The sequence below is a fragment of the Sinocyclocheilus grahami genome, unplaced genomic scaffold (assembly GCF_001515645.1).
Source record: "Sinocyclocheilus grahami isolate Dianchi unplaced genomic scaffold, SAMN03320097.WGS_v1.1 scaffold21.1, whole genome shotgun sequence".
Classification (NCBI taxonomy): Eukaryota; Metazoa; Chordata; class Actinopteri; order Cypriniformes; family Cyprinidae; genus Sinocyclocheilus; species Sinocyclocheilus grahami.
Window position 1 is genome coordinate 1,879,513 of NW_015505200.1, and position 26,879 is coordinate 1,906,391.

Genomic DNA, 26,879 nt, shown 5'->3' on the forward strand with positions numbered 1-26,879 from the left:
TCCTTTCTCTTTGGAGTGTTACAAGCTCTTGGTGCATGAAGAAGATCTGTAAAGTTGCAAAGACTAAAGTCTCAAAACCAAAGAGATATTCTTTATAAAAGTTAAGAGTCAGCCACGCCTACCTAAAACGGCTCGTTCTAACATGCCCCCACATGTCTACGTCACGATGTGGGAAGATTTGCATAACGCCGCCCAAATGTTCACGCAAAGAAAGAAGGCCTAACTTTTATTCTCGCTGTTGTATTGTTGACGCTGCAGCCATGCCGTGAAGACGCCGTGTGCTTTGTTGTGAAAGCGAAACTACTTTGGTTGGCCTTCCAAAAGAGGACGATATCCGCTTCGTCATGCCTAGAGCTGATCTGTGCTGGTCACTGAGGAAATACATCAACTTTCACCGTGGACAAAGCGGAGTCCAGCCCGCCTCAGCTCACTCTATCCCGTCCTCAGCGCACGCTAAGCCGGGGCTTCCCCTCATGCTAGGCCGCTGTGTTTTTTGTTGCCACTGATGATTCAAACACGAGTTTTGGGCAGTAGAGTAGCACTTGTTGTTTGTCATTTCTCCAATCACAAATGCAGACAGGGTTTTATGTTTACGCGGCACGATGCAATGCAACGCGTAAAAAGACAGTACAAGTCATTATAATCAGTAATTATGTCCCCACTGGATGCAACAAATGCCTCGTTTGTAATGGGTTTTAATGTTTTGGTCTCGTCGCTCCGGCCGGACACGGCCAATCAGAGCACACCTCGCTTTTCAGACCGATTAGTTTTGTAAAAATCGACGCATTTCAGAAAGGCGGGGCATAGAGGAGAAACAATAATGTACAGTATGTGGAAAATAATGTTTTTTTAACCTTAAACCGCATAAGCACATTTCATTACACCAAATACACAAAATAATGTTCTTTTTAGCAGCATCATATGACCCCTTTAAACATGCATTATGTAACTTTTGGCGCTCTGGCGGTTAATAAACAGAACTGCACACATCCCGTGGAGGAACATTCCAACCGTAGCTACATCTCTAAAGTTTGTCTATGGCGATTCACGCAGGTATGTGTTACTCCGCAGCGGTGACGACCCGACCAGGCTACAATAGTCCAAATATAAGTACTTATTATAAGTGTACCGCAGTGATTCGGAATAAAACAAAAACGCGGTTTGGAAGATGAATTCATGATGTACTCGCTCATTATATACATTTTGCAAATTTTGAACACAGAAAAAGTTACATAGTGCTGCTTTAATAGAATAATAGTTAAAAACCAAGAATGAACGCTGGTCTCCCTGATAGGGTAACGAGAAAAGAGGCAGCGTTAGTTCATTCTGAGTCATACAGAGTCGGTCACTCACTGCCGGGTCACCTCACAGTTCATTTCAACTTAAAATGAACAAAACAAACCAAAAGAAATCACATTCCACAGTCACTGTAAGCAAACAACAAAACTCCTCCTAAACATTTTTATACAAAGCCAACAACATTTGACCAGTCAGATCCATGTATGAGTGTGTGAATCTTCATAAATTATGCATGATTCATGAATAATAACCAGAGACCAGATGATGATCTAATAAAAGAATATTGACAAGGACACTTTCCCAGAGCTGAGGCATCGGTTTTGTCAGATTTGGCATTAAATGACAATAAGGAAGGAATGAAGCAGTCCCACACATGCAACCAAAGCCGTAACCACAATAGACACTGAAATGTTTGATCGATATGAGCTCTTCGGTGGTTCATTCTTAAATTATTACTGGTTCTATGTGGTAACGTCCTTGGATACAGCCACCATATGAACATACTGGCTAAACATACGGGTAGAAAGTGGTAGCATGACACTAGCAATTTTCTAGGGATGTTAATTGGACTCCTACTCACTGAGGCATTCAGAATAAAGATGATTTCTGGCTTTTTTCGCGAGCAATGCAAACCGAATGAATGCATATTTTAATTGTTTATTTATAGCAGATGAGATGTTCAAAACTTTACATTTTGGTTTTGATCCCTGACCAGAATCCCACTATGCTGGGAATTTCAACACTGGTATAGTATTTAAGTAACTTGTATTCTTGCTTCTACGCCTTCTAAAAATTCAAGAGATTATCTTTTTTTTCTTTTAAAACAGTACACTACAATGTCAAGAGTTACACTGGCTCCATAAGCAAGCAGGGTTAACATACATTTGCACACTTGTACATTATACATACGCACATAAATATACACTTACATCTGTGCATATGTATGTACAAAGACACACTTAAAATGGACATACATATAATTCTATATGTGTACACATACACAAAGCTACAGCATACATGTTAAGTGCTAGATTTCCAAGTATAGCTACTGCAAACCCAGTTTGGCATGCTGGGTTGCCATGGCTACGATAATACTGGTAGGCAGGATAACACAGTTTATGAACAACACATAGTCTACACATTTCACCCTTGAGGATTATGGGAGCATGGGTTTGATACTTCATGTTTTGTTTGTTTGGAGACCGTTTGGGTTTCAGCAGCTATGTACAGAGGCAATGCTCACAGTCCAGTGTGAGGCCAGAGAGAGCAGAGCTTGTGCTAGTTAGAGAGCCTCTCGCCTGCCGGTTATACGCTGTCAGTCTGACAGAATGTGCACGAAGGACATTGGGAAGACCCCTTTCCTTTCAGGCTGACCCTCTATGTGCCCAATCTGTAAAAAGGCAAGTTGATGAATGTGACAATCTGTCCTAACAATCTGCATTAACGATACTAGTAGCAACCGCACGGCACAGATTTACTTACCCACCACTCCTGGTCTTCCTCTCCTGTAACAATTATAACCTCCCCCTCCACAAAAGTCAACTCATCGTCATTATCCGCTTGGCAATCATAGATGGTTTTCACACGCCTTACTTTGTTCTTTCCCTGCACAGAGATGATCTCCAGTTATTAGTGTTACACCTGTTGATCTTTTTAATGTAAGCATTACTGTTTAAAATGTTGGGGTCAGTAGGATTTTTTTTATGTTTCTGAAATAAGTCTCTTATGCTCACCAAGGCTGCATTCATTAAAATTAAAAATACAGTAAAAACATGACGATGTGAAATATTAATATATAACAAATAACTGTTTTCTATTTTGATATATTTAAAACAATACAATTTTTTTTATTTGTCCTTGCTGAATGAAAGTATTTATTTCTTTCAAAAAAAAAAAGACTGGTCTTAAAACTTTTGAACTGTGGCGTATATATAAAACAAAATAAAAAAATATATAAATAAATACTTTTATTATTATTATTATTATTTATGCTTTTAGCACATGCTTTTATCCAAAGCGACTCTCAGTGCATTCAGGCTATACATTTTTCACCAGTATGTGTGTTCCCTGGGAATCGAACCCACGACCTTTTGCACTGCTAACACAATGCTTATATATATATATATAATACATATTAATTTTTTATTAATTAATATATAAACTAATGCCTTCTTACTTACTTTTTAAGTTAAAAAGTGCACTTTTTAAGCTCAATTTTATGAATAAAAAAAGGTTATTTAGGTCTATTAGGTTAAAAATTATAAAACAATAGACATAGGTCATGAAATGAGTACAAAAAAGAATTTGCGCACCTCCTGGTTGTTAAAACTTAAACTTTCTGGGTCCACAGTACATAAATAAAACTCATTAAAAGGTCTTTTCACTCACCACTGTGTTTATTTTCCGTGGCATCGGGACAGGCATCTCCACAGTTCCTGCAGGTGCACCATTAGTGTCCTCACTGGCCTGTCTTGGAGAGAGCTCCTCCTGCTGACTGGATGACTGCACCTCTGTCAGCTTGGGCTTTGGACTTGTTTCCTCCTGTGTTGTTTGCCTCTGTGGGGTCTCAGCTGCTGAAGACATCGTAGGCTTGGATGGGAAGTCAGAGAGCTGTGGCTTAGGAGGAAGATCCTTAAGCTGAGGTTTCGGGGGCAGGTCAGAAATCTGAGGTTTTGGAGGTAAATCCGACAATTGTGGTTTTGGGGGAAGATCAGATAGCTGCGGTTTAGGGGGAAGGTCTGAGATATGCGGTTTCTGCGGCACCTCCACTGGCTGGGAGCGTTCTGCAGGTTGTGGGATTTTAGGTGGCGGCTCAGTGGGTCTAGTTATTGTATCTGAAGCTCTGGTGGGAGGCGTGTCCTGGGCCTGTGGGGGTTTCTGCAGCACATCAGGACCGGACTTGTCCACTGAGGGGAGGTGGATTGTGTCAATCTTTCGAAGTGCCACTGAAAGAGTAAGACATCATGTGTAGGTCAACATAAAGTAAAAAATCAGAAATATATATATAACCTGTAGCTAACGTCATGTGAAATGTACCTTTTTGAGGTAGTTTGGGAAGAACTCGTGGGCCAAATGTTGCTTTTGTGTTCATAGAAGTAGTGCTGAAATCAAAAAGGTCATGTGATTAATATCTCTATAACAGAATAGAAAAAACCTTCATGATGGATTTACAAAGATAACAAGAAAATTATAAACGCTAAATCTTAATGGTCTTTAAGACCCAAAAGATTATTGTGTGAAACAGGACTATTACATTTTAAAAATCACAAACTCTAGGTTTATACAAGAAAATTGATGGTAAAGAATGAAGAGTCAGAAAACATGAAACAGCAGGTTTTCTATATCAAGTAGAGTGTGGTGCAGCACCTTTGCTGCTGCTGAATTCCCTCAAACTTATTGGATGGGGATGTCCGATTTGCAGAAGGAGGAGTGGACTCACTTCCTATGAGGTTCAAAAGACGGAAGAGGTTTAAAGCGGGTTTGAAGTTCCTGTATTTCATTAAGAGCTTTGGCCATGTCTTATACTCTTGCTTTTATGTGCATGTGATCTTCATTGATGTTACAGAGACATCTTAAAGATGATGCTTATTTTATGATGTTAAAATATTTTCTCCAATCCCAGCTTAATATGCCAAGGCAACTATAAGAAAGTCATTTGCAGGTTGATTTTCTCAGAAAAAATATAAAAGCCATAACTTTGTGGCACAGTCAAATAGTCAGCTTGTTAGGGCTTCACAACCAGTCCAACAGAGCAAAATTAGCTCAACCAATGGAATCTTTTTATCCGACCAATGGAAGATAAGGAGAGTGTTTGGGGAAACCTATTTGAAAATAGGCACTTTTCACAAATACAGTAGATGTCACGCTTCCACTCAGAGAGCATTAATGTACTATTGGATTTGTTAAACACACTATTATCTAACACTAAATGAACCTAGCAAAATGTATTTGCGCACATTAAATGAGCCAAGTGTGATAAAGTACCTACATTTTTTTTTATGAAAATGGTGATTGTAGCCTGTTCCATCTCAGAAGTCTTGACATTCTTGACCGTATTCAAAAATTAAAATGATAAAACTGTTATAATTTTGACATTATTTCCTAAATTGATATTTAATCTAATTGTAATTATTGACAAATTTTAATCACCATTTTAATTGTAGTTATTATAAATTCTAGCTGGTGGAGATAATAGCACATGAATTACACACTTAAACAATTTAATAGCTAATATAAATCGCAAAAATGCAACAGAACATGATCAAAATGAATTGTTCTTAAATCGCAAAGCTCAGAATCACAAAAGGAAAAGAAATCAGGCATAAGCTGATTAATATGAATATTAAATGGGGATTAACCACTTTAACTCTCACTGTGGGGTGAGGAAACAGAAAATACTGAAGAAAATGTAATGTTAAGCACTAATTGCATTAACATCCTTGGGTGTTTGACATGTCACGCTTCCACTCAGAAAACTCTCAGTCTTTGATCATTAACACATACTCAAGAACAGGAGCCCTAAAACAATTAATCAGAGTATCACTTCATTGTAATGGCCATTAGAGGTCAGGCTCAGAATTCATACCCACCCATTTCACACCAACACCACCACCACTATCAGCACCAAAAAAGAATTTAGCTCTTTTATGTCAGCCGAGGTGGTGACGCAATGTTGTTTCTGCAGTCACAAAACTGAGGTGTTGCCACCTGGACGCACCTTTGCTCTGCGGGACCTGAAGTACGGGACTGGGGGGGTCTGAGAGGGTGCGCTTGTGTCCGGGAGGTGGAGGAGGCGCTCTCTTCTTAGACAGAGTGGAGCTGCCTCCTGCACTTGATTGCGATCCCAGTGGCAGGGAGGTGGGCGGTCCAGTGGAAGGAGCTGAAAGAGTGACGAGATGACGTGATTGGTCGAGAAGCAAGTGAGGCCTGAGCGCACCGGAACACAAGGGCAAAGACAGCACTCCAATCATCATAAGAGGAGTACAAAGTCACCTCCATAAGCACAACTAAAATAACCAAAACAGCTAATGTTCATTTTTGGGTGAACTATTCCTTTAATATGGTCCCAGAATGCAGGTGGCGGGCCGATATCCCATTAGTTGAAACAAAAGCCAAAGGTTGCACATTCCAGTTCAGTTTGCAAGCAAACAGTGGTTGTGGTGTGAGGATGTTTCACAATCACTCACGATTAGCCTCCATTGATTGCACATTATACCTCCCCCGCAATTAAAGTTAATGTAAAGCCATCAGGTACATGCAAACAAGTCATTCTATCATCATGCTTTACCTTTCCAGGCACCTGGCCTTCTCTTTTTTTTATTTTCAGTGTCATGTATATTGAGGTTAAAGGCGTGTATACCTTTTGAAGTGGTCTTGCTGGCTATTGTGGGCCCCTCTGATACTGGAGATGCAGGTGTATCGGTGGAGGTGCTGTAGGCGGGACTGGCAAAGGCTCCATAGGACAGTCGCTGTTTGTCCCGGTGTCCTAAATACCCCGGCAAAGACAGCTTCTCTTGAGGGGACACGCTTGAGGAATGACAGAAGCTCTGAGGTCGGGGAGAACGCTCTTTCTTCACTGGACTGGGCTGGGGATGGAAAAATATTGATTTGAGACTAGTAAAACCTTGCTGTTACAACTGAATGCACTGGGTGGCGCTGTAGATATACAGTGTGCTTTCAGGCAAATCAAAATGTAGGAATATTTTAATTCTTACTGGTGTTTTCAGATCTCATTTCTCAAGGCATGGATCTCTGCAGACGAGGATCCACTTTTATGAAGCATTCAAATGTGATTTTGATTTTGTGATAAAATTTGAAGCACTTTGAGAAATTTGTTTGCTTATCAAATCGCTTTCTTTGTCTGAGTGGGCAGAGAGCATTTTCCATTATGTGAAGTAAGAGCATTTATAACTTGAAAGTCACTTCCAGGTATTTTAACTGTACAAAAACATTCTGATATGCTGTTTGGTACAGGAAAAAAGGTATTTGTTATATTTTAATTTATTATCGTAATCACCAACACATTGATTTTTAATGCAAATATAATTACCGTTTACTGCACTTTGTTATTCTTCTAGTTATTTACCTAATGTGGATAGACTAAGTATCCCATAGTTTTTATATGTGCATTATCCTAACAGTCGCAATATAATTCCCAAATGGTTTTCTATGTAAGTTCTGGGTAAGTCCGGCATTGTTTTGTGTCTTAATTTTTTTCTTAATACATAATACATTTTTTAAGAAAAGTGTACAATATTTAAATTAGCTTAGTTTTAAACCATTATAAAAGATAACTTCTTTTTACCATTGTAACATCTTTTACCATTATGAAAGATAAAAGTTCTAACAAGATGTGAAGTTTCCAGCAAATAGCAATCAATCGAATAGAAAATGACTCATTATGCTCATGCTTATAATAGAGGGTGCATAAAGAGGGATCTCTTAACTGACAGAGCAAAGTGGAACTCTACTATAGGGAGATATGGGACAAAACAAAAGGTAGGCGCACAAACCTTGTCATCTAGGTCATCGTCACTCTCGTCGATCTCCTCCAGACGCAGATTCCACTCATACTCCACATGCACGTGAGGATTAAACCTCCCAGCTGCTGCCTCTAACAGCTGCGCATCCAATCACAAACCATTAACTTAATACACTTCTCCTCTCTGATGTTAATGCAGAAAAGGCCATGTTTTGAGTAATTACATGACTGTATTGTGAAATTTCATAGCAAAATTCTTCCGTAATTAACACAGAAAAAGAACCATTGAATACAAAATTATCACACTCACTAGCTCTTCACACTGTGCATTTTTCAGTCGTCTGGCAATGTCCAAAGCAGTCTCCCCATTTTGATTTACTGAAATAAAACAAAGCGCATTGGAAGAGCCTTGCTACTACTATGGTAATTCAATTATGAATAAATAATTTTTCTAAGATTTTTAGCAGTTATATTTTAGGGTTGGGAAAAATTACATATATTTAAATTGCGCACGAAGCAAAAATCAAAGCCTCCAGGTTAGGTGTGGTGACACCTGTATATTACTCAGTGCAAAGAATTTGAGGAATGAAACATGTCGGAGGATGAGCCTCCAAGCATTCAGATTGACATGCAGGTCCCAGAGGTCTGTATTTACAACTGATGTTTCTAGACATCTGCAGAAAATCCAGTTATCTCTGACAAATCATTTTATGACAGATTATATATGTTTGGGGTCAGTAAGATATATTTTTTTTTTGATAGAAAGAAAATACTTTTATTCAGCAAGGATGCATTCAATTCAGCTTTGCCATTACAGGAATACATTTCATTAAATTAGAAAACTGTTATTTTAAATTGTAGTAATATTTAACAATATTACAATTATATTACAACATTTTCAGACTACTGTTCTACACATTATCATTTATTAACATTTATTCACAACAATTGCCAATTTTAAGTTGAAATAATCTTCAACAAATCAATCATTACACAAGGTCAAAATAATAAATATCATACTTAGCTCTGCCTTTATTTAAAAACAACTGCAGATTATGTCTCTCTTGAAACATCTTTGGGGAGATGCCTAACATAACCCACTTACCCAGGTCAATAGATGGTTTTCCCCTGAGCAACAGTTTGAGACACTCAGGCTTCTCATATGTGCAGCAGTAATGGAGAGAAGCGTTTCCACTATTCGTCTGTCTGTCTGGAGTTCCACTGTACACACACAGATCCATATTTACCATCTTGCAGCTTAATTGTCTGCTAATGAGTGTCAATGGACTAATGTGCACAACAGAATATTCTGTCCGATACCTGTTTTGGACAAGAAAGTCCACCAGGTGCAGCGAGGTCTGGTCTGATGTCCGCACAGCAAAATGCAGCGCTGTCTCTCCCGGGTCCTGTTGACAGTAATTCAGTCAGAATCAGGCCAAAGATTTTTTGGCGGTATTGGAATGTTTTAATCAAGTTTCAAGTTTGTAAATGCCTCCACTCATTGCAAAGGACACACACTTGACCTAGTGTTTGCAAATGAGTTGTTCGTGTTGATATTGGTGTTTCTGACCATTTTGCAGTATTTTTAACCTGGATTTATCAGTTCAACTTGTACCTATGGCTCGCACTGTTATGTTTCATAGATGGAAATCAATTGATCAGACAGAATATGCAATTGCTGTTGGCGCATCTCTTACTGAATTGGGCTCAATGTCCTTGGATGATGACATTTCACAGCTAAATAATGCGCTGGCTACTAATATGGATTTGATTAAAGAAGACTGAGTGTCGAAAAATAGAGACAGTGGCAGATTTCAAGCTTAACTAGCTACTATCTTGCTTGGAAGGACCTTCTTAGTGAATATAGAGCTGAAATTGAATCTGTCAGATCTGCTTACTTTGCATGTATCATTCAGGAACATCAACATTGTGACGAGTGGTCCGGGGCCGAGAGCCATGGGAACGAGCGAGGCTGTTGGCGTAAATTATAATGAGCGACACCTGCGCCACTCACCGGTCTTGAGTCCCACAGAGGAGTGCCGGAAGGATAAAAGGAGGAGTGACGACAGTGAAGAACAAGAGAGGACCAGGCCTGGACTATTTATGTTGTTGTTTTATTATGTTGTATGTGGCAGTCGTCCGTGAGGGGCTGCCGCTTTTACTTTTGTTTTGTGTTTGTTTATTTGATTATTAAAGTTTTATGTTTAAATGTTCGCTGGTTCCCGCCTCCTTCTTCCCGTAGCTACGAACATTGTTACAAACATAATCCTAGACATCTTTTTTAAATGATTGGTGGTTTGCTCAAGGCTAATGATTTAAGTTGACAGCCTCACATCAGCTGTGTCAAATATTTTTTTAGAATTCTCTACTGCTAAAATTGCTAATGTTCATAACCAGATTTCTGTGCTTTCCTCTCCTAACAGTTCTCATGCAGTTCTCAGAGTTTTTTGGGTGCCCTGTCTTCAAATTTTGTGCAACCTGATTTTGCTTCACTTGTTATAGTTGTTTCAGATTTGAAAGCTACCACTTGTATACTTGATCCCCTACTGGTTTGTTTAAGTCTTGTTTTGAGCATTTGTGCCCAGCAGTGCTTAAAGGGTTAGTTCACCCAAAAATGAAAATTAGCCTGTGTTTTACTCACCCTCAAAAGCATCCTAGGTGTATGTGACTTTCTTCTTTCAGACGAATCCAATCTGAGTTATATTAAAAATTGAAAATGATTGGTGGTTTGCTCAAGGCTAATGATTTAAGTTGACAGCCTCACATCAGCTGTGTCAAATCTTTTTTTAGAATTCTCTACTGCTAAAATTGCTAATGTTCATAACCAGATTTCTGTGCTTTCCTCTCCTAACAGTTCTCATGCAGTTCTCAGAGTTTTTTGGGTGCCCTGTCTTCAAATTTTGTGCAACCTGATTTTGCTTACTTGTTATAGTTGTTTCAGATTTGAAAGCTACCACTTGTATACTTGATCCCCTACTGGTTTGTTTAAGTCTTGTTTTGAGCATTTGTGCCCAGCAGTGCTTAAAGGGTTAGTTCACCCAAAAATGAAAATTAGCCTGTGTTTTACTCACCCTCAAAAGCATCCTAGGTGTATGTGACTTTCTTCTTTCAGACGAATCCAATCTGAGTTATATTAAAAATTGTCCTGGCCCCTCCAAGCCTTTCAATGGGGGTAAGCAGGTGTTGGTTGTCAACAGTTCAGAAGACGTGAAATAAAGTGTGCGCATCCGTAATAAAACGTCCCTCACACGGCTCCGGGGGGTGAATAAAGGACTCCTGTAGTGAATCCATGCATTTTTGTAAGATAAATATCCATATTTCAAACGTAACAAACACTTTTTTTTTCTCACTTCTGCTGACTGTGGTACGCAGAAGACAGGTAGATGACGTAGGACGTATGCGTTGTGGGCACGCCTCTGAGAAATTGAGAAATGCAGGAGCAAAGGAAACAAAGTTTCCTTACTTTAGCAAAGGAAAACAAGTCTCCTCTTGGCGTATATATCGAAATCCTCCAACATTTTTCTTCACAAATCCCCGTTTTGTGCTTCTAATTCGTGAACGGCGTTTTGTTTTGTCTCTGCGCTCGTCACTAATCACGCAACGTCGACGTCTTACGTCATCCGCCGGAACGGCTTTCGCGCATGACAGTCAGCGGAAGTGAGAAAAAAGTGTTTATTACGTTTGTAATATGGGTATTTATCTTACAAAAATGCATGGACTCAGGAGGCCTTTACTCACCCCCCAGAGCTGTGTGAGGGGCGTTTTATTACAGATGCACACACTTTATTTCACGTCTTCTGAATTGTTGACAACCAACACCCGCTTACCCCCATTGAAAGGCTTGGAGGGGCCAGGACAATTTTTAATATAACTCCCTGCTGAGAATTAAAAGACTTTGATTTGGAATATAAGGTGTTAAAAGTTTAGATAAATAATCCGGGGCCAGACCGTGGAGAGCTTTGTATGTGAATATGAGAAATCGACTCTATACTTAACTGGTAGCCAGTGTTGTGAAAACGGGAGTAATGTGATCTCTAGATTTGGTCCTAGTTAAAATTCTCGCTGCAAAATTTTTATATGATATATTTGATAGAAATTTCTAAGTATGCTTAGAAACCCCAATAAGAAGTGTATCAGAATAATCAATGCGAGAGAAGACAAATATATGAATTAACTTTTCTGCAGCGGAAAGGGATAGCATGGGGCACAATTTTGCAATATCTCTGAGATAAAAAAGAAGTCAATGAGGAATCAAAGATCACTCCTAGATTCCTTAATTTGGTCTGGAACTCAAGTACAGAACCATCAATGATAAGAGGACCTTGGTCAGCCCTACTGAGCTTATAAGGAGAACCAATAAGCAGTACCTCAGTCTTATCACTGTTTATTTATTAGCCATCCATGATTTTATCTCAGAGATATATTTAGTGAGCAATGAGACAGCCTCACTCTGACCATGTTTAAAAATGAATATAGATTTGTGTGTCATCGGAATAAAAGTGATGCTTAATACCCAAATTTCATAAAAGTTGACCAAGCGGGAGTAAATAAAGACTAAAAAGTAAGGGCCCTAAAATTGAGCCCTGAGAGATGCCAGTAGAAACTTACCCAATATCAGACCTGTATTTCCCTAAAACAACTGTCTGCATCCGGTCAAATAAGATCTAAACCAGTTTAAGACAGTGTCGTAAATACCAAAAACTTTCAAACCTTCAAAAAGTTTCAAGGCGATTCAGTTAAAGAGTATGATCTACGGTGTCAAAAGCGACACTAATGTCTAAGAGAATAAGAATAGTAGGAGATCCAGCATCAGAGGCCAAAAGTAAGTAGTCACTTTAACCAGGGCAGTTTCAGTGCTATGAAATTTTCAAAACCCAAATTGAAGTTGCTCAAAAAGATTATTAACAGAAAGATGATTATGCAACTGTAAAGCTACAATTATCCAAATCTAAGTTGCGCTTCTTGAGTACCGGGGTAACAGCAGCGATTTTTAATGCAGCTGGGACAACACCCGTACTCAAGGATTCGTTAATTATGTTAAAGGGTTAGTTCACTCAAAAATTAAAATTAGCCTGTTTTACTCACCCTCAAAGCATTCTAGGTGTATGTGACTTTCTTCTTTCAGACGGATCCAATCGGGAGTTATATTAAAAATTGTCCTGGCCCCTCCAAGCCTTTCAATGGGGGTAAGCAGGTGTTGGTTGTCAACAGTTCAGAAGACGTGAAATAAAGTGTGCGCATCCGTAATAAAACGTCCCTCACACGGCTCCGGGGGGTGAATAAAGGACTCCTGTAGTGAATCCATGCATTTTTGTAAGATAAATATCCATATTTCAAACGTAACAAACACTTTTTTTTTCTCACTTCTGCTGACTGTGGTACGCAGAAGACAGGTAGATGACGTAGGACGTATGCGTTGTGGGCACGCCTCTGAGAAATTGAGAAATGCAGGAGCAAAGGAAACAAAGTTTCCTTACTTTAGCAAAGGAAAACAAGTCTCCTCTTGGCGTATATATCGAAATCCTCCAACATTTTTCTTCACAAATCCCCGTTTTGTGCTTCTAATTCGTGAACGGCGTTTTGTTTTGTCTCTGCGCTCGTCACTAATCACGCAACGTCGACGTCTTACGTCATCCGCCGGAATGGCTTTCGCGCATAACAGTCAGCGGAAGTGAGAAAAAAGTGTTTATTACGTTTGTAATATGGGTATTTATCTTACAAAAATGCATGGACTCAGGAGGCCTTTACTCACCCCCCAGAGCCGTGTGAGGGGCGTTTTATTACAGATGCACGCACTTTATTTCACGTCTTCTGAATTGTTGACAACCAACACCCGCTTACCCCCATTGAAAGGCTTGGAGGGGCCAGGACAATTTTTAATATAACTCCCGATTGGTCACTAATCACGCAACGTCGACGTCTTACGTCATCCGCCGGAACGGCTTTCGCGCATGACAGTCAGCGGAAGTGAGAAAAAAGTGTTTATTACGTTTGTAATATGGGTATTTATCTTACAAAAATGCATGGACTCAGGAGGCCTTTACTCACCCCCCAGAGCTGTGTGAGGGGCGTTTTATTACAGATGCACACACTTTATTTCACGTCTTCTGAATTGTTGACAACCAACACCCGCTTACCCCCATTGAAAGGCTTGGAGGGGCCAGGACAATTTTTAATATAACTCCCGATTGGATCCGTCTGAAAGAAGAAAGTCACATACACCTAGAATGCTTTGAGGGTGAGTAAAACAGGCTAATTTTAATTTTTGAGTGAACTAACCCTTTAACATAATTAACGAATCCTTGAGTACGGGTGTTGTCCCAGCTGCATTAAAAATCGCTGCTGTTACCCCGGTACTCAAGAAGCGCAACTTAGATTTGGATAATTGTAGCTTTACAGTTGCATAATCATCTTTCTGTTAATAATCTTTTTGAGCAACTTCAATTTGGGTTTTGAAAATTTCATAGCACTGAAACTGCCCTGGTTAAAGTGACTACTTACTTTTGGCCTCTGATGCTGGATCTCCTACTATTCTTATTCTCTTAGACATTAGTGTCGCTTTTGACACCGTAGATCATACTCTTTAACTGAATCGCCTTGAAACTTTTTGAAGGTTTGAAAGTTTTTGGTATTTACGACACTGTCTTAAACTGGTTTAGATCTTATTTGACCGGATGCAGACAGTTGTTTTAGGGAAATACAGGTCTGATATTGGGTAAGTTTCTACTGGCATCTCTCAGGGCTCAATTTTAGGGCCCTTACTTTTTAGTCTTTATTTACTCCCGCTTGGTCAACTTTTATGAAATTTGGGTATTAAGCATCACTTTTATTCCGATGACACACAAATCTATATTCATTTTTAAACATGGTCAGAGTGAGGCTGTCTCATTGCTCACTAAATATATCTCTGAGATAAAATCATGGATGGCTAATAAATAAACAGTGATAAGACTGAGGTACTGCTTATTGGTTCTCCTTATAAGCTCAGTAGGGCTGACCAAGGTCCTCTTATCATTGATGGTTCTGTACTTGAGTTCCAGACCAAATTAAGGAATCTAGGAGTGATCTTTGATTCCTCATTGACTTCTTTTTTATCTCAGAGATATTGCAAAATTGTGCCCCATGCTATCCCTTTCCGCTGCAGAAAAGTTAATTCATATATTTGTCTTCTCTCGCATTGATTATTCTGATACACTTCTTATTGGGGTTTCTAAGCATACTTAGAAATTTCTATCAAATATATCATATAAAAATTTTGCAGCGAGAATTTTAACTAGGACCAAATCTAGAGATCACATTACTCCCGTTTTCACAACACTGGCTACCAGTTAAGTATAGAGTCGATTTCTCATATTCACATACAAAGCTCTCCACGGTCTGGCCCCGGATTATTTATCTAAACTTTTAACACCTTATATTCCAAATCAAAGTCTTTTAATTCTCAGCAGGGTTTGTTGGTTGTCCCTCAAACACAGTTATGTTCCATCAGTGACAGAGCTTTTTCTATATCTGCTCCCAGGTTGTGGAATCTACTTCCAGTTGAAATTTGGGAAGCACAGTCTCTTGGCATTTTTAAACACATTTATATAAAAATATATATATTTTTAGGCTAGCTTATTGTTGATTGTGATAATTATTGCTGGTTCTTTTTTAATACTCCTGTGCTTTTTTGTTTGATTTATTTCGTATTTTGTTTTAATTTTACATGTATTTTTATTGTAAAGTGCTTTGAGAAGTTCTTTTAAAGGCGCTATAGAAATAAAGAAATAAAGTTTTTAGATTTCAGATCCTCTATAATGAATACGAAGCATCTTACAAAAATATTGAATAACCTGAAATTTGTCACATTTGCAAAAAGCCACTGTAGTCATCTTTCCTGAAGTCAGTTCATGTACACTCTAGGGAATAAATGACTACATTTCTCTAAATAAGCAGCATATAAACCAGTCCATGCCAAGTCCATGACAAACTATTAGTCAGAGATCCATACCTGTCCTACTTCTGGAAATGGATCCATTAGCTCCACTCCATCTGCATAGAGCTGAATAAGAGCTATCAGGTCTCGAGTTCTCACAGCCTCGTACATGTCTCCCTGTCTGGCTGTGGCTGTAGTGGCTGTCCTCTGAGCAAACCTGTGCTCCACGTACTTCGCATTTATGTACTCCTTCCTCTCGGTCCTAAAAAATTTGGTTTTAAAACTTTATTCAAACCACATACTGTTTTACATGAATTAGTGCATTAACTACAAAACAAAGGGCCATTCTCATAGCTAAATCCTGTAGTTCTGTATACATTTGTTAATGTATGCTAGGTAGGCTTGTACTCACATGTCACTTGATGGTGTTGGCTTTGGTGAAGGACTCGGTAGATTCCCTTCTAATATTTCATTAAAACTGCTGTTACCCACATTTTTAGCCAGCTGTGGAGAAATTGCATTCGCTATGAGTAACGAGCATATTAACAGTTCATAGCATAACTATAATTTGTGCATTTGTACATTCACCTAAAAGCTGACATAGAAAGCTCAATAATTTGTAAATAACATGTATACAAATGACTGTTTACAATTTTGAGGTCAGTAAGACTTTTCAAATGTTTTGCCTGCATTTATTTAAAATATAGTAAAATTAAATTTTTAATTAAATTATTACAATTTAAATAAACCTTTTCCTATTAATATATTTTAAAATGTAATTTATTGCGGTGATGTCAAAGCTGAATTTTCAGCACCCATTACTCCAGTCTTCAGTGTCACATGATCCTTCAGAAATCCTTCTAAGATGCTGATTTGGTGCTCAAGCAACATTTCTAATTATTATCAATGTTGAAAACAGTTCTGCTGCTTAATTTTGGGAGTGGGGAAACTATGATAAAAGTTTTTCCCCCATAATTCTTAGACAAATAGAAAGTTCAAAAGAACAGCATTTGTAATACATCCTTTTTGAATAATTCCTCAAACAAACAAATAAACAAAAAAAAACGTACTGACCCCAAACTTTTCAAAATTAGTGTAAATTACAAGATTTATGTTCAGATCACCAAGAGTTCAGAGGTTCCGAGTTTGTCGAGTTCCATGGATTGGATGCGTGAAATATGGACTCCCATTTCCCTGTGAATCCCTGAACACTCGATGCATGTCAGGATGCCCAGGTTAGTGGATAACCATTTAGGCTCTAGAGCAGATGAAACGGGAAAATTAGGTCTTTTATTGTAGTTGCTGAGGGCTGTGTGTCCTGCCGTTCACTTCTGAGCCACAAGGTGGCACATGAAGCTATGAAACGCTATTTTGATACCTTGCTGCACTGACAAAGTGGGGACTTTATGTCAGATCCCACTGCTACAAAACTTTCACACAGAAACTCAGCTAACCTGGTGCGCCACAGTCGCAACAGACTTCATTTCCAGGCATGCGCAGCACATCTTCGATGATGGTTTTGGCCAAGTCTTCCAAACTGTCATCTCCAGCACTCTGCTCCCCACGGAACGCCATGTTCAAAGCCTCCTCCTTACTGTTAGTCAGCACTGAGATCCATCTGCACAACACACATTCACATATATATATATATATATATATATATATATATGCATTAATGGCTTGCACACCACAACAGATGAACACACACATGCGATAAATTATGTGAAATACCACACACACATAAAGGCAGATTTACACACAAACACCCATTTATTTATCAATATAAATGTGTCATACAGATATTTATATAGCAACAGACACACACAAGCTTAATAATCCACAGCAAAATATACTATATACACAAGGGATGTTCAATATATTGCATATTCATGAAATATTCACAATGATTTTACTGGCTTTTACTTTATTCTTACATTATACATTTTGAATTAAGACATATACCCATGAAATATTGATATATAGCAAATACTGCTCCATATATATACACTACTGTTCAAAAGTTTGGGGTCAGTAAGATTTTTTTTTTTTAAGAAATGCATTTTTTTATTCAGCAAGAATGAATTAAATTAATCAAAAATATAATACAATTTTTAAAAAGCTGAATTTTCAGCAGCCATTACTGAAGAAATGATTCTAAAATGCAAATTTCCTGCTCAAGAAACATTTCTTATTATTATCAGAGTTGAAAATAGTTGTCTAATATTTCTGTGGAAATTGTGTTACTTTTTTCAGGATTTTTTAATTTTTAATTAATTTAATGCATCCTTGCTGAATAAAAGTCTGTATTTCTTAAAAAAAAACAATTTTTTTTTTAATTATTGACCCCAATTTTCACATACTTTTAGTCATATAGCCCAGCCAAGGATGAAATATACACAAACACACATTAATCTCATTAACAAGCAGAAGCACTCATACACACACATCTTGTTCTCACTTATGAGCATGAGAACAGAGAAATAACAGATGGTATCAGCTCTCGATCTCACACATTCACACTTACATCACAAACTCCTGTTCATCCTCTGCCTGGAAATGATATGTTCGATTATCTGCAGGGGGAAAGAAGCAGACAAATTATAAGGGGAAAGAAGTGCATTATGATAACTGCCCTTCAGTCCCTGAACCCTGCACTTAGTGCTCTCTGGCTGAGTAATGGAGTTGGACTTCTAGAGGCCTTGCTAGCACTTGGTATGGATGAAAGTACTCTGAAAAGTAGGGCTGGGTTTTGACACAAATTTCACGATTCGATTAGATTCTCATTCACAAGCTTGCGATTCGATTCGACTATTTTGGATATATATCAGGTACAGTACATGCCAAATTTTCTCAAGGAAAAAAAATCTCTCAACTAAAATGAGAGTCAGTTGGTACTACATTACTATAATATTGAAGGTTAAAATGGACTGATTTGTTAAAATTACACTTAATGAAGTTTTTAAATTATAAAGTTACAATTACATAATAATATTTCTACTTCAATTCGTTTTTAAATAAAAACTTGATGGATTTATTCAAACATACATTAAACATTGAAGAACAGTAAAATTTATAATGAATATGTTATATGGTGCATATATCTAGCAAAATGCCCCTCTCTACAGTTTATTTTCTATCTGTCTAATGAGTTTATGGCCACCAAATATGTTTTTTTTCCTGAGGTAAATGTGACGTTTCGTGACATTGTTTACAAGCCGTTATATTGACGTCTTTGCGCGGCTAAAACACTGATTGAGCGATTACATGAGACAGGATATGGATTGTAAAGTTGTACTTTCTTTTAACTTACCTTCGGATGTTTAGTCATGTTTATTTTGTGCTGATGCTGGTATTAATGTGGAGGAGATGATCAGTTCATGTGCGCCTCACGCTGCCGCGTCTGTTGAACAACTGAGGCGCTACAGCGATCTGTCACTCCACATTAAACAGCACATATTGATATATAGCAAATACTGCTCCATATATATACACTACTGTTCAAAAGTTTGGGGTCAGTAAGATTTTTTTTTTTTAAGAAATGCATTTTTTTATTCAGCAAGAATGAATTAAATTAATCAAAAATATAATACAATTTTTAAAAAGCTGAATTTTCAGCAGCCATTACTGAAGAAATGATTCTAAAATGCAAATTTCCTGCTCAAGAAACATTTCTTATTATTATCAGAGTTGAAAATAGTTGTCTAATATTTCTGTGGAAATTGTGTTACTTTTTTCAGGATTTTTTAATTTTTAATTAATTTAATGCATCCTTGCTGAATAAAAGTCTGTATTTCTTAAAAAAAAACAATTTTTTTTTTAATTATTGACCCCAATTTTCACATACTTTTAGTCATATAGCCCAGCCAAGGATGAAATATACACAAACACACATTAATCTCATTAACAAGCAGAAGCACTCATACACACACATCTTGTTCTCACTTATGAGCATGAGAACAGAGAAATAACAGATGGTATCAGCTCTCGATCTCACACATTCACACTTACATCACAAACTCCTGTTCATCCTCTGCCTGGAAATGATATGTTCGATTATCTGCAGGGGGAAAGAAGCAGACAAATTATAAGGGGAAAGAAGTGCATTATGATAACTGCCCTTCAGTCCCTGAACCCTGCACTTAGTGCTCTCTGGCTGAGTAATGGAGTTGGACTTCTAGAGGCCTTGCTAGCACTTGGTATGGATGAAAGTACTCTGAAAAGTAGGGCTGGGTTTTGACACAAATTTCACGATTCGATTAGATTCTCATTCACAAGCTTGCGATTCGATTCGACTATTTTGGATATATATCAGGTACAGTACATGCCAAATTTTCTCAAGGAAAAAAAATCTCTCAACTAAAATGAGAGTCAGTTGGTACTACATTACTATAATATTGAAGGTTAAAATGGACTGATTTGTTAAAATTACACTTAATGAAGTTTTTAAATTATAAAGTTACAATTACATAATAATATTTCTACTTCAATTCGTTTTTAAATAAAAACTTGATGGATTTATTCAAACATACATTAAACATTGAAGAACAGTAAAATTTATAATGAATATGTTATATGGTGCATATATCTAGCAAAATGCCCCTCTCTACAGTTTATTTTCTATCTGTCTAATGAGTTTATGGCCACCAAATATGTTTTTTTTCCTGAGGTAAATGTGACGTTTCGTGACATTGTTTACAAGCCGTTATATTGACGTCTTTGCGCGGCTAAAACACTGATTGAGCGATTACATGAGACAGGATATGGATTGTAAAGTTGTACTTTCTTTTAACTTACCTTCGGATGTTTAGTCATGTTTATTTTGTGCTGATGCTGGTATTAATGTGGAGGAGATGATCAGTTCATGTGCGCCTCACGCTGCCGCGTCTGTTGAACAACTGAGGCGCTACAGCGATCTGTCACTCCACATTAAACAGCACAAAAACGGCATTTATTGTTTGAATACTGAAATACAATTTGCAGTTTTTTTTAATCTGAGACTTAGTTTCATATTAAAAGTACTAAAGCATAATGCTTATTGCGATATATTGCATGGGAGGTGCCCTACAACATTCCGTTCATTAACTGAAAACAGGCTAGACTAATCGATTCATGGGATTTAAGAATCGATATCGTTCCGTAAAAATGAGAATTGATTAATATCGTGATATCAATATTTTTTACCCAGCCCTACTGAAAAGTTTGGTGGGGGAAGTGTGTAGCCACTCACGGGAGATGAGGTCAAAGCATTTCTTATCCTCTCCGTTGGGTTTAACCTGGCAGGTCAGCAGATTCAGTCTCACCGGCTGCCTGTTGGACTGGACAGAGCATAATTACAGTGAATGACCTGCAGACAGACAGACATAACAGAGCTCTGCCAGGGCTCAGCAATGAAGATAGCCTGATGGCCCCTGGGCCAATTTGAGAGTCGATGGACCTGTCACTTGCCCTGTAAGGCCAAATATGTCATCAAGGTGAAGGCATTTACCAGGCTAACAAACATGAGGCTCTGTCAAAATAGGAAGAGTGACTTGGAAGTTAGTAAGGCTGCACAATTAATAAAATTTCTAATCGCGATTACAATTATGGATGCCACAATTACATAATCGTTTAAAGTGGCAATTAATCATTTAAAGTCCACTTATGTTATTCTGCGTGCTTAACATGTTTTTTTCTTCTTCTACAGGTTATCTTAAGGGTTTTTCCATTGTTTTAATTTTAGCATAGTTTTAGTATAACATTATAATACCATGAATATTTTTGCTTTTTTTATTTAAAGAAGAAACCAATCCAATGTATAGTTGACATCTGAGGCTTAATACTATTGAAAAACAATAAAAGTGTATAAGAGTATTTTCAGCTTGTTTATTTTCATATAAAAATATAAAATATAAATTGTGATAATCGTAATTAATAATCGCAATTACAATTTCAAGGGAACAATTGACAATTATGATTTTTGTCATAATCATGCAGCCCTATTAGTTAGTTATAAGATAAACATGCCATTGCTTTTTAACTGTTTATGAATTTAAAATTTTTTGAATTTCAGCTATTATTGTAAGTAAAAAAAATAATATATATATACACATATACAGGTGCATCTCAATAAATTAGAATGTTGTGGAAAAGTTCATTTATTTCAGTAATTCAACTCAAATTGTGAAACTTGTGTATTAAATAAATTCAATGCACACAGACTGAAGTAGTTTAAGTCTTTGGTTCTTTTAATTGATGATTTTGGCTCACATTTAACAAAAACCCACCAATTCACTATCTCAACAAATTAGAATACTTCATAAGACCAATAAAAAAACCATTTTTAGTGAATTGTTGGCCTTCTGGAAAGTATGTTCATTTACTGTACATGTACTCAATACTTGGTAGGGGCTCCTTTTGCTTTAATTACTGCCTCAATTCGGCGTGGCATGGAGGTGATCAGTTTGTGGCACTGCTGAGGTGGTATGGAAGCCCAGGTTTCTTTGACAGTGGCCTTCAGCTCATCTGCATTTTTTGGTCTCTTGTTTCTCATTTTCCTCTTGGCAATACCCCATAGATTCTCTATGGGGTTCAGGTCTGGTGAGTTTGCTGGCCAGTCCAGCACACCACCACCATGGTCATTTAACCAACTTTTGGTGCTTTTGGCAGTGGGTGCAGGTGCCAAATCCTGCTGGAAAATGAAATCAGCATCTTCAAAAAGCTGGTCAATAAATGAACTTTTCCATGACATTCTAATTTATTGAGATGCACCTGTACATATATACATACATATATATATTAGGGCTGTCAATTGAATAAATATTTAATCGCGATTAGTCTCATGATTGTCATGAGTTAACTCGTGATTAATCGCAACTTAATCGCACATTTTTATATATTCTAAGTGTACCTTAAATTAATACTTTTCAAGTCTCACGTTGTAACAATATTCAAGTATACAGACCTTTAAGAAATAATCATATTCTCAAAATATTTCTGTATATCTAACTTGAATCCGAGAATGTTTTGCTGAAAAAAAAAAAAACTACAAAAACGCTCTTGGGACAAAAGCATTAGCTGGATGTAATGTGATAAAACAGATGGCTACAGCTCCATATTAGTAACAATAACAGCCGTGATGAAACACTGGACTGCCAGCACAGATCTTGAATGACATCTAAGCAGTATTGGAGAAATCATACTTCAGATACATGTAAAATATTTCTCACCGTTTATGAGAAATAACAAGTAATTGGTTTTAAATTGAGTACTCAATACAGGATCAACAATTTCTGACCCACAGTATTAACATTCAATAAATTCAGTAAACATTCATGTGCAATATTAATGCAACAACTATGATGACTCAATGTTCTGTTTCTGAATAATTAATAATAATAAGAAAATTCATTTTGTAAAACCCAAGGTGACTAAATAGTGATTAAATAGGTGACTAAACAGAAATGCCAGCACTGCAGGAGCACTTTTATGTTGATGAAACACACAGACGTGATGGCAAAAAAGTTCTTCACATTAAAAAGCTTTCAGACAGGAATATGAGCACATTGCCACAGAATCTGGAGAGCAAAATGCATTCGCTCCACATGGCATCTGCTGAGCAACAGTGTCCTTACAGCAGATTACACAAGGAAACTCATAGACCACCTGGGGCCCAGAGCATGCTGGGTCTCGTCCGTGCTAATATCATTAGTGTATGAGTCAGATCACACCGGGTGCATGTTTCTATGGTAACTGGGCAGCGCTACCCCCCCCAATGTTCACCTTTACACAGCGAGTGAGAGTTTTGAGTGCTATAATGAGGAAACGAAAAGCCTTAAGATTATTAAACTGTGGTAGCTGTGTTGCTTCACTGTTTATATACAACAGTTTGAAAGCTACAGCTATAATTTAAAAAATCAGGCTTAAAAAAAAATATTACCTTCTGTCAAAGGGCAAGTAGTACTATACTGAAACCTAGCATCCTTTTAATGCAAATATCAGCAAATTCTGTAAGCTAGCCACCAAACACATATCTTGCAGTATTACTCTGAGTAGTGTAGTACTCACTGTGGCATGGGAGATTGTGAGAATGCCATTTTTCACTGAGCACTTCCTCCTCTGCCACACCTTACGGATCCTGAGAAAGAAAATGATAACATTCTTCCTTAGCATCTCTAAGATGTTTTGATCATTGGAAAAAAGCAGGGGAAATGTTGGAATTATTTCAGATGAATAAAAATGTGGTTTTGTCACATGGTCCTATATTCTTAAAAATATTCTAATTTGTTGATGCTCAAGCCACATCTCATATTTTTATCAATGTCGAAAACATTATTATTATGAGTGTTGAAAATGGTGTATTTCTATTTCAAATAAACAGCAGTTATTTGAAATAGAAATATTTTGTAACATTGTCTTTATTTTCTCTTTTGTTCAATGCTGTGTCCTTGCTGAATGAAACTCGTAATTGTAAAATAAATCAATCTTACAGAGCCCAAACTTTTGAATGGTAGTGTACAGTATATGATAGCTAAAATCTTGAAATCTTTTCTAACAAATTAGCACAATTTAGCATGCAAATTATGTAATAATTTAAAACATGGAATTTGTGCCTCTATTTCTTTAAAAAGATCTTATTTAAGGGGAGTGCCAATCTATGGTACCAGCCTGATGTTTATACTGTGTTTATTTGAGTGTCTTGAGACTTTAGAGCCTGAGAAAGCAGTGTGCTAATGTTGAATCAATTAATTACAGTGTAGCCAATTCCATTAGGCACAATTAAGAGACACTACACAGAATATTTAAAAACAACAACAACATCAGACTACATTTCACGTCAAACTGTGAGCTCACCCATCACTCTTCTTAAACAGATAGCCCTTCTTCTCACTGCCAAACTCCTTATTGCCCTGCAGCTGGTGCATACTGTAACCGCCCTGCTTGCTCTGAGAATCCTGCACATCATCACAAAAACATTCAGAATCTAATAAATAAAAAGTGTGACACAATTATAGATTGAGTAAATAAAACTTTTTCTTAAAAGAAAAAAAAAAACAGTGAGATCAAAAGTCTGAAACTACATTAAAAATCTGGGATTTTTATTTTTCATTAAAACTAAGATTAAAGTTTTTAGATTTCAAACAAAGAATGTTTAAACATTTTAATGTAAAATTGAGAAAAAAATAATTAACATTTCATTCTAGCACCAAATGTAACCACAATACGGGTATGTGTAATTCTATTGCATTAAATTACAAAAATGCAAAACTAAATGAAATTTAAATGAAAATGAACAACATTTTCAGTAGGGCTCCCAGACTTTTGGACACACCATATACTGTATATATATATAATGAAATCAAATGGGGGAAAAAAAAGTCTGGCAACATTGAATGTTACTTTTATGAACTTACTCTCCTAGACTTCAGTTGGAAGGCAGTGAAAAGGAAAAAGAGGAGTCAGAAATGCAGATTATTATTTTTGCAGTGTGCATAGAATAAAAATAAGAGCGAACCTAACGTTGCAATATTCACAGCCACGTTCGAGGATAATACAACGCAGAACATTGTTATTCAATCGAGACCAGAGACGTCCGGTTCAAATGGACATCAACTCCAAACAAAACACATAAAAGATCAAACGCTGGGCTCTACAAAAGAGCTTGTGTTGTCACTGCCTGACCCTCACGTCCATGTTTCCTCTCTCTCATGAGAACATGTACACTTGCACACAAACACTGAAATCCTACTTCACATGTCTCACAGAGACAAACTAGACATGAAAAGCAAATTCACATCTTGAATCATATCTTTAACGCTGAGTACAGCATGCAAATCCAGATGATTTTACATGACGTTTATGGAAGGAATTGGCACTATTCTGAAAAATTGCCCTCTGTCATCAGTAAATCAAACACAAAAAGGCATCATCAAGCCATTGTGGATAAAAGGCAGAGGATATATCCTCTGGTGATGTACCTACCTCTTTCTGGTCCAGTTGTAAAGACGATTTAATGAGGTCTCTGAGAGCTGTGAGCTGTTTTTTCTCTTCGTCCTGGGTCTGTTTTATCTGACAATACAAATTGACTGTCAAAATATGGGGCGATATAAACAACATAAAACAAACACCTAATTTGAAGATGTTTCATAGTAGTAAACACTCTCTTGAGAAGGCACTGCTGGAGAACCTTTATCACTTGTTCGAAGGAACAGTTGTTTTGAGCAATACTTTTGAATATGAGATAATATTTCACATATTTCATAGACTCATATATTAATTATGCTTGTCTCATGATAGCATACATAATATAATTGTAATGTTCTCACAAGCAGAGCTGCATAATAATAACAGAACTAACAACAAAACAAAACAGCAAAAATAATTATAAAATGAAAGATTAACTAACATTATAGAGATCAGCTGCTAATTTCTCGATATACTGCTTCAACTTGTCAGCGGTTTTCAAGCCGTCCTGGAAAAAACTGAGAGAAACCACAAGAAGAACAAATGAAAGGTTGCAAGGCATTTGTTCAACACTACATGTGCTACTGTTGAAAAGTTTGGGGCCAGTAAGATTTTTTTTTTATGTTTTTGAAACAAGCTCATCAAGGCTGCATTTATTTGATCAAAAACAGTAATATAGTGAAATATTATTTCATCTTAAAGCAACTGTTTTATTTATTTTCATGAATCTTTGATGAATAGAAAGTTCAAAATAACAACATTGAAATTGAAAACTTCTGTAACATTATAAATGCCTTTACTGTCACTTTTGATCTATTTCGTGTGTCCTTTCTTTATAAAAGTAATACTTAAAAAAATATTAATTTCTATGTAAAAAAAAAAAAAAAAAAAAACTCTTACCAACCCCAAAACTTTGAATGGTAGTGTACATTTAATAACTGTGTGCAATTTTAAACTCTTTGAATATAATATATCTCCACTTCACACCATAAATTCTGATAATTAACTAATCTAGGAGAATATTCTTAGGAATTACAGTAACACGACGAGAAAACAGGATTCTAAGACACTCACTTGCACTGTGCATGATAATACTTGATGAGATTCTGCAGGAGATCCACTCCCTTCTTGGTCTTAATCTCGTTCACTTTGATCAGGTACTGTTGGGAACCATAGATAATAAAGACACTAGTGTGTTAATATGAAAATACATTGACGCTGCACGCTTCTAAACACACAAACACA

The 26,879-nt window shown here is 37.0% G+C and overlaps 1 protein-coding gene across 6 annotated transcripts in view; it reads right to left on the reverse strand.

The window, feature by feature from the left end:
* Nucleotides 1–1,193: 1,193 nt before the first annotated feature.
* The window catches only part of LOC107556902 (arf-GAP with SH3 domain, ANK repeat and PH domain-containing protein 1-like), a 52,371-nt gene continuing 26,685 nt past the window's right edge, over nucleotides 1,194–26,879 (reverse strand). The window contains exons 7-29 of one of the 6 annotated variants that reach the window (XM_016240154.1): nucleotides 26,709–26,794; nucleotides 26,077–26,152; nucleotides 25,653–25,739; nucleotides 25,085–25,093; nucleotides 24,525–24,625; nucleotides 23,739–23,808; nucleotides 20,923–21,010; nucleotides 18,220–18,268; nucleotides 17,150–17,313; nucleotides 16,820–16,953; nucleotides 16,108–16,199; nucleotides 15,771–15,957; nucleotides 9,101–9,186; nucleotides 8,886–9,001; nucleotides 8,091–8,158; nucleotides 7,812–7,919; nucleotides 6,659–6,884; nucleotides 6,017–6,178; nucleotides 4,666–4,741; nucleotides 4,336–4,400; nucleotides 3,688–4,244; nucleotides 2,782–2,904; nucleotides 1,194–2,689 (exon numbers count right to left, since the gene is read on the reverse strand). In XM_016240154.1, the coding sequence (XP_016095640.1) occupies nucleotides 2,615–2,689; nucleotides 2,782–2,904; nucleotides 3,688–4,244; nucleotides 4,336–4,400; nucleotides 4,666–4,741; nucleotides 6,017–6,178; nucleotides 6,659–6,884; nucleotides 7,812–7,919; nucleotides 8,091–8,158; nucleotides 8,886–9,001; nucleotides 9,101–9,186; nucleotides 15,771–15,957; nucleotides 16,108–16,199; nucleotides 16,820–16,953; nucleotides 17,150–17,313; nucleotides 18,220–18,268; nucleotides 20,923–21,010; nucleotides 23,739–23,808; nucleotides 24,525–24,625; nucleotides 25,085–25,093; nucleotides 25,653–25,739; nucleotides 26,077–26,152; nucleotides 26,709–26,794 (2,805 nt within the window). In that variant the 3' untranslated portion in view covers nucleotides 1,194–2,614. Of the gene's footprint in view, nucleotides 2,690–2,781; nucleotides 2,905–3,687; nucleotides 4,245–4,335; nucleotides 4,401–4,665; nucleotides 4,742–6,016; nucleotides 6,179–6,658; nucleotides 6,885–7,811; nucleotides 7,920–8,090; nucleotides 8,159–8,885; nucleotides 9,002–9,100; nucleotides 9,187–15,770; nucleotides 15,958–16,107; nucleotides 16,200–16,819; nucleotides 16,954–17,149; nucleotides 17,314–18,219; nucleotides 18,269–19,703; nucleotides 19,753–20,922; nucleotides 21,011–23,738; nucleotides 23,809–24,524; nucleotides 24,626–25,084; nucleotides 25,094–25,652; nucleotides 25,740–26,076; nucleotides 26,153–26,708; nucleotides 26,795–26,879 lie in introns of all 6 variants that reach the window. The other 5 variants (XM_016240171.1, XM_016240149.1, XM_016240163.1 and 2 more) reach the window with 5 other exon arrangements.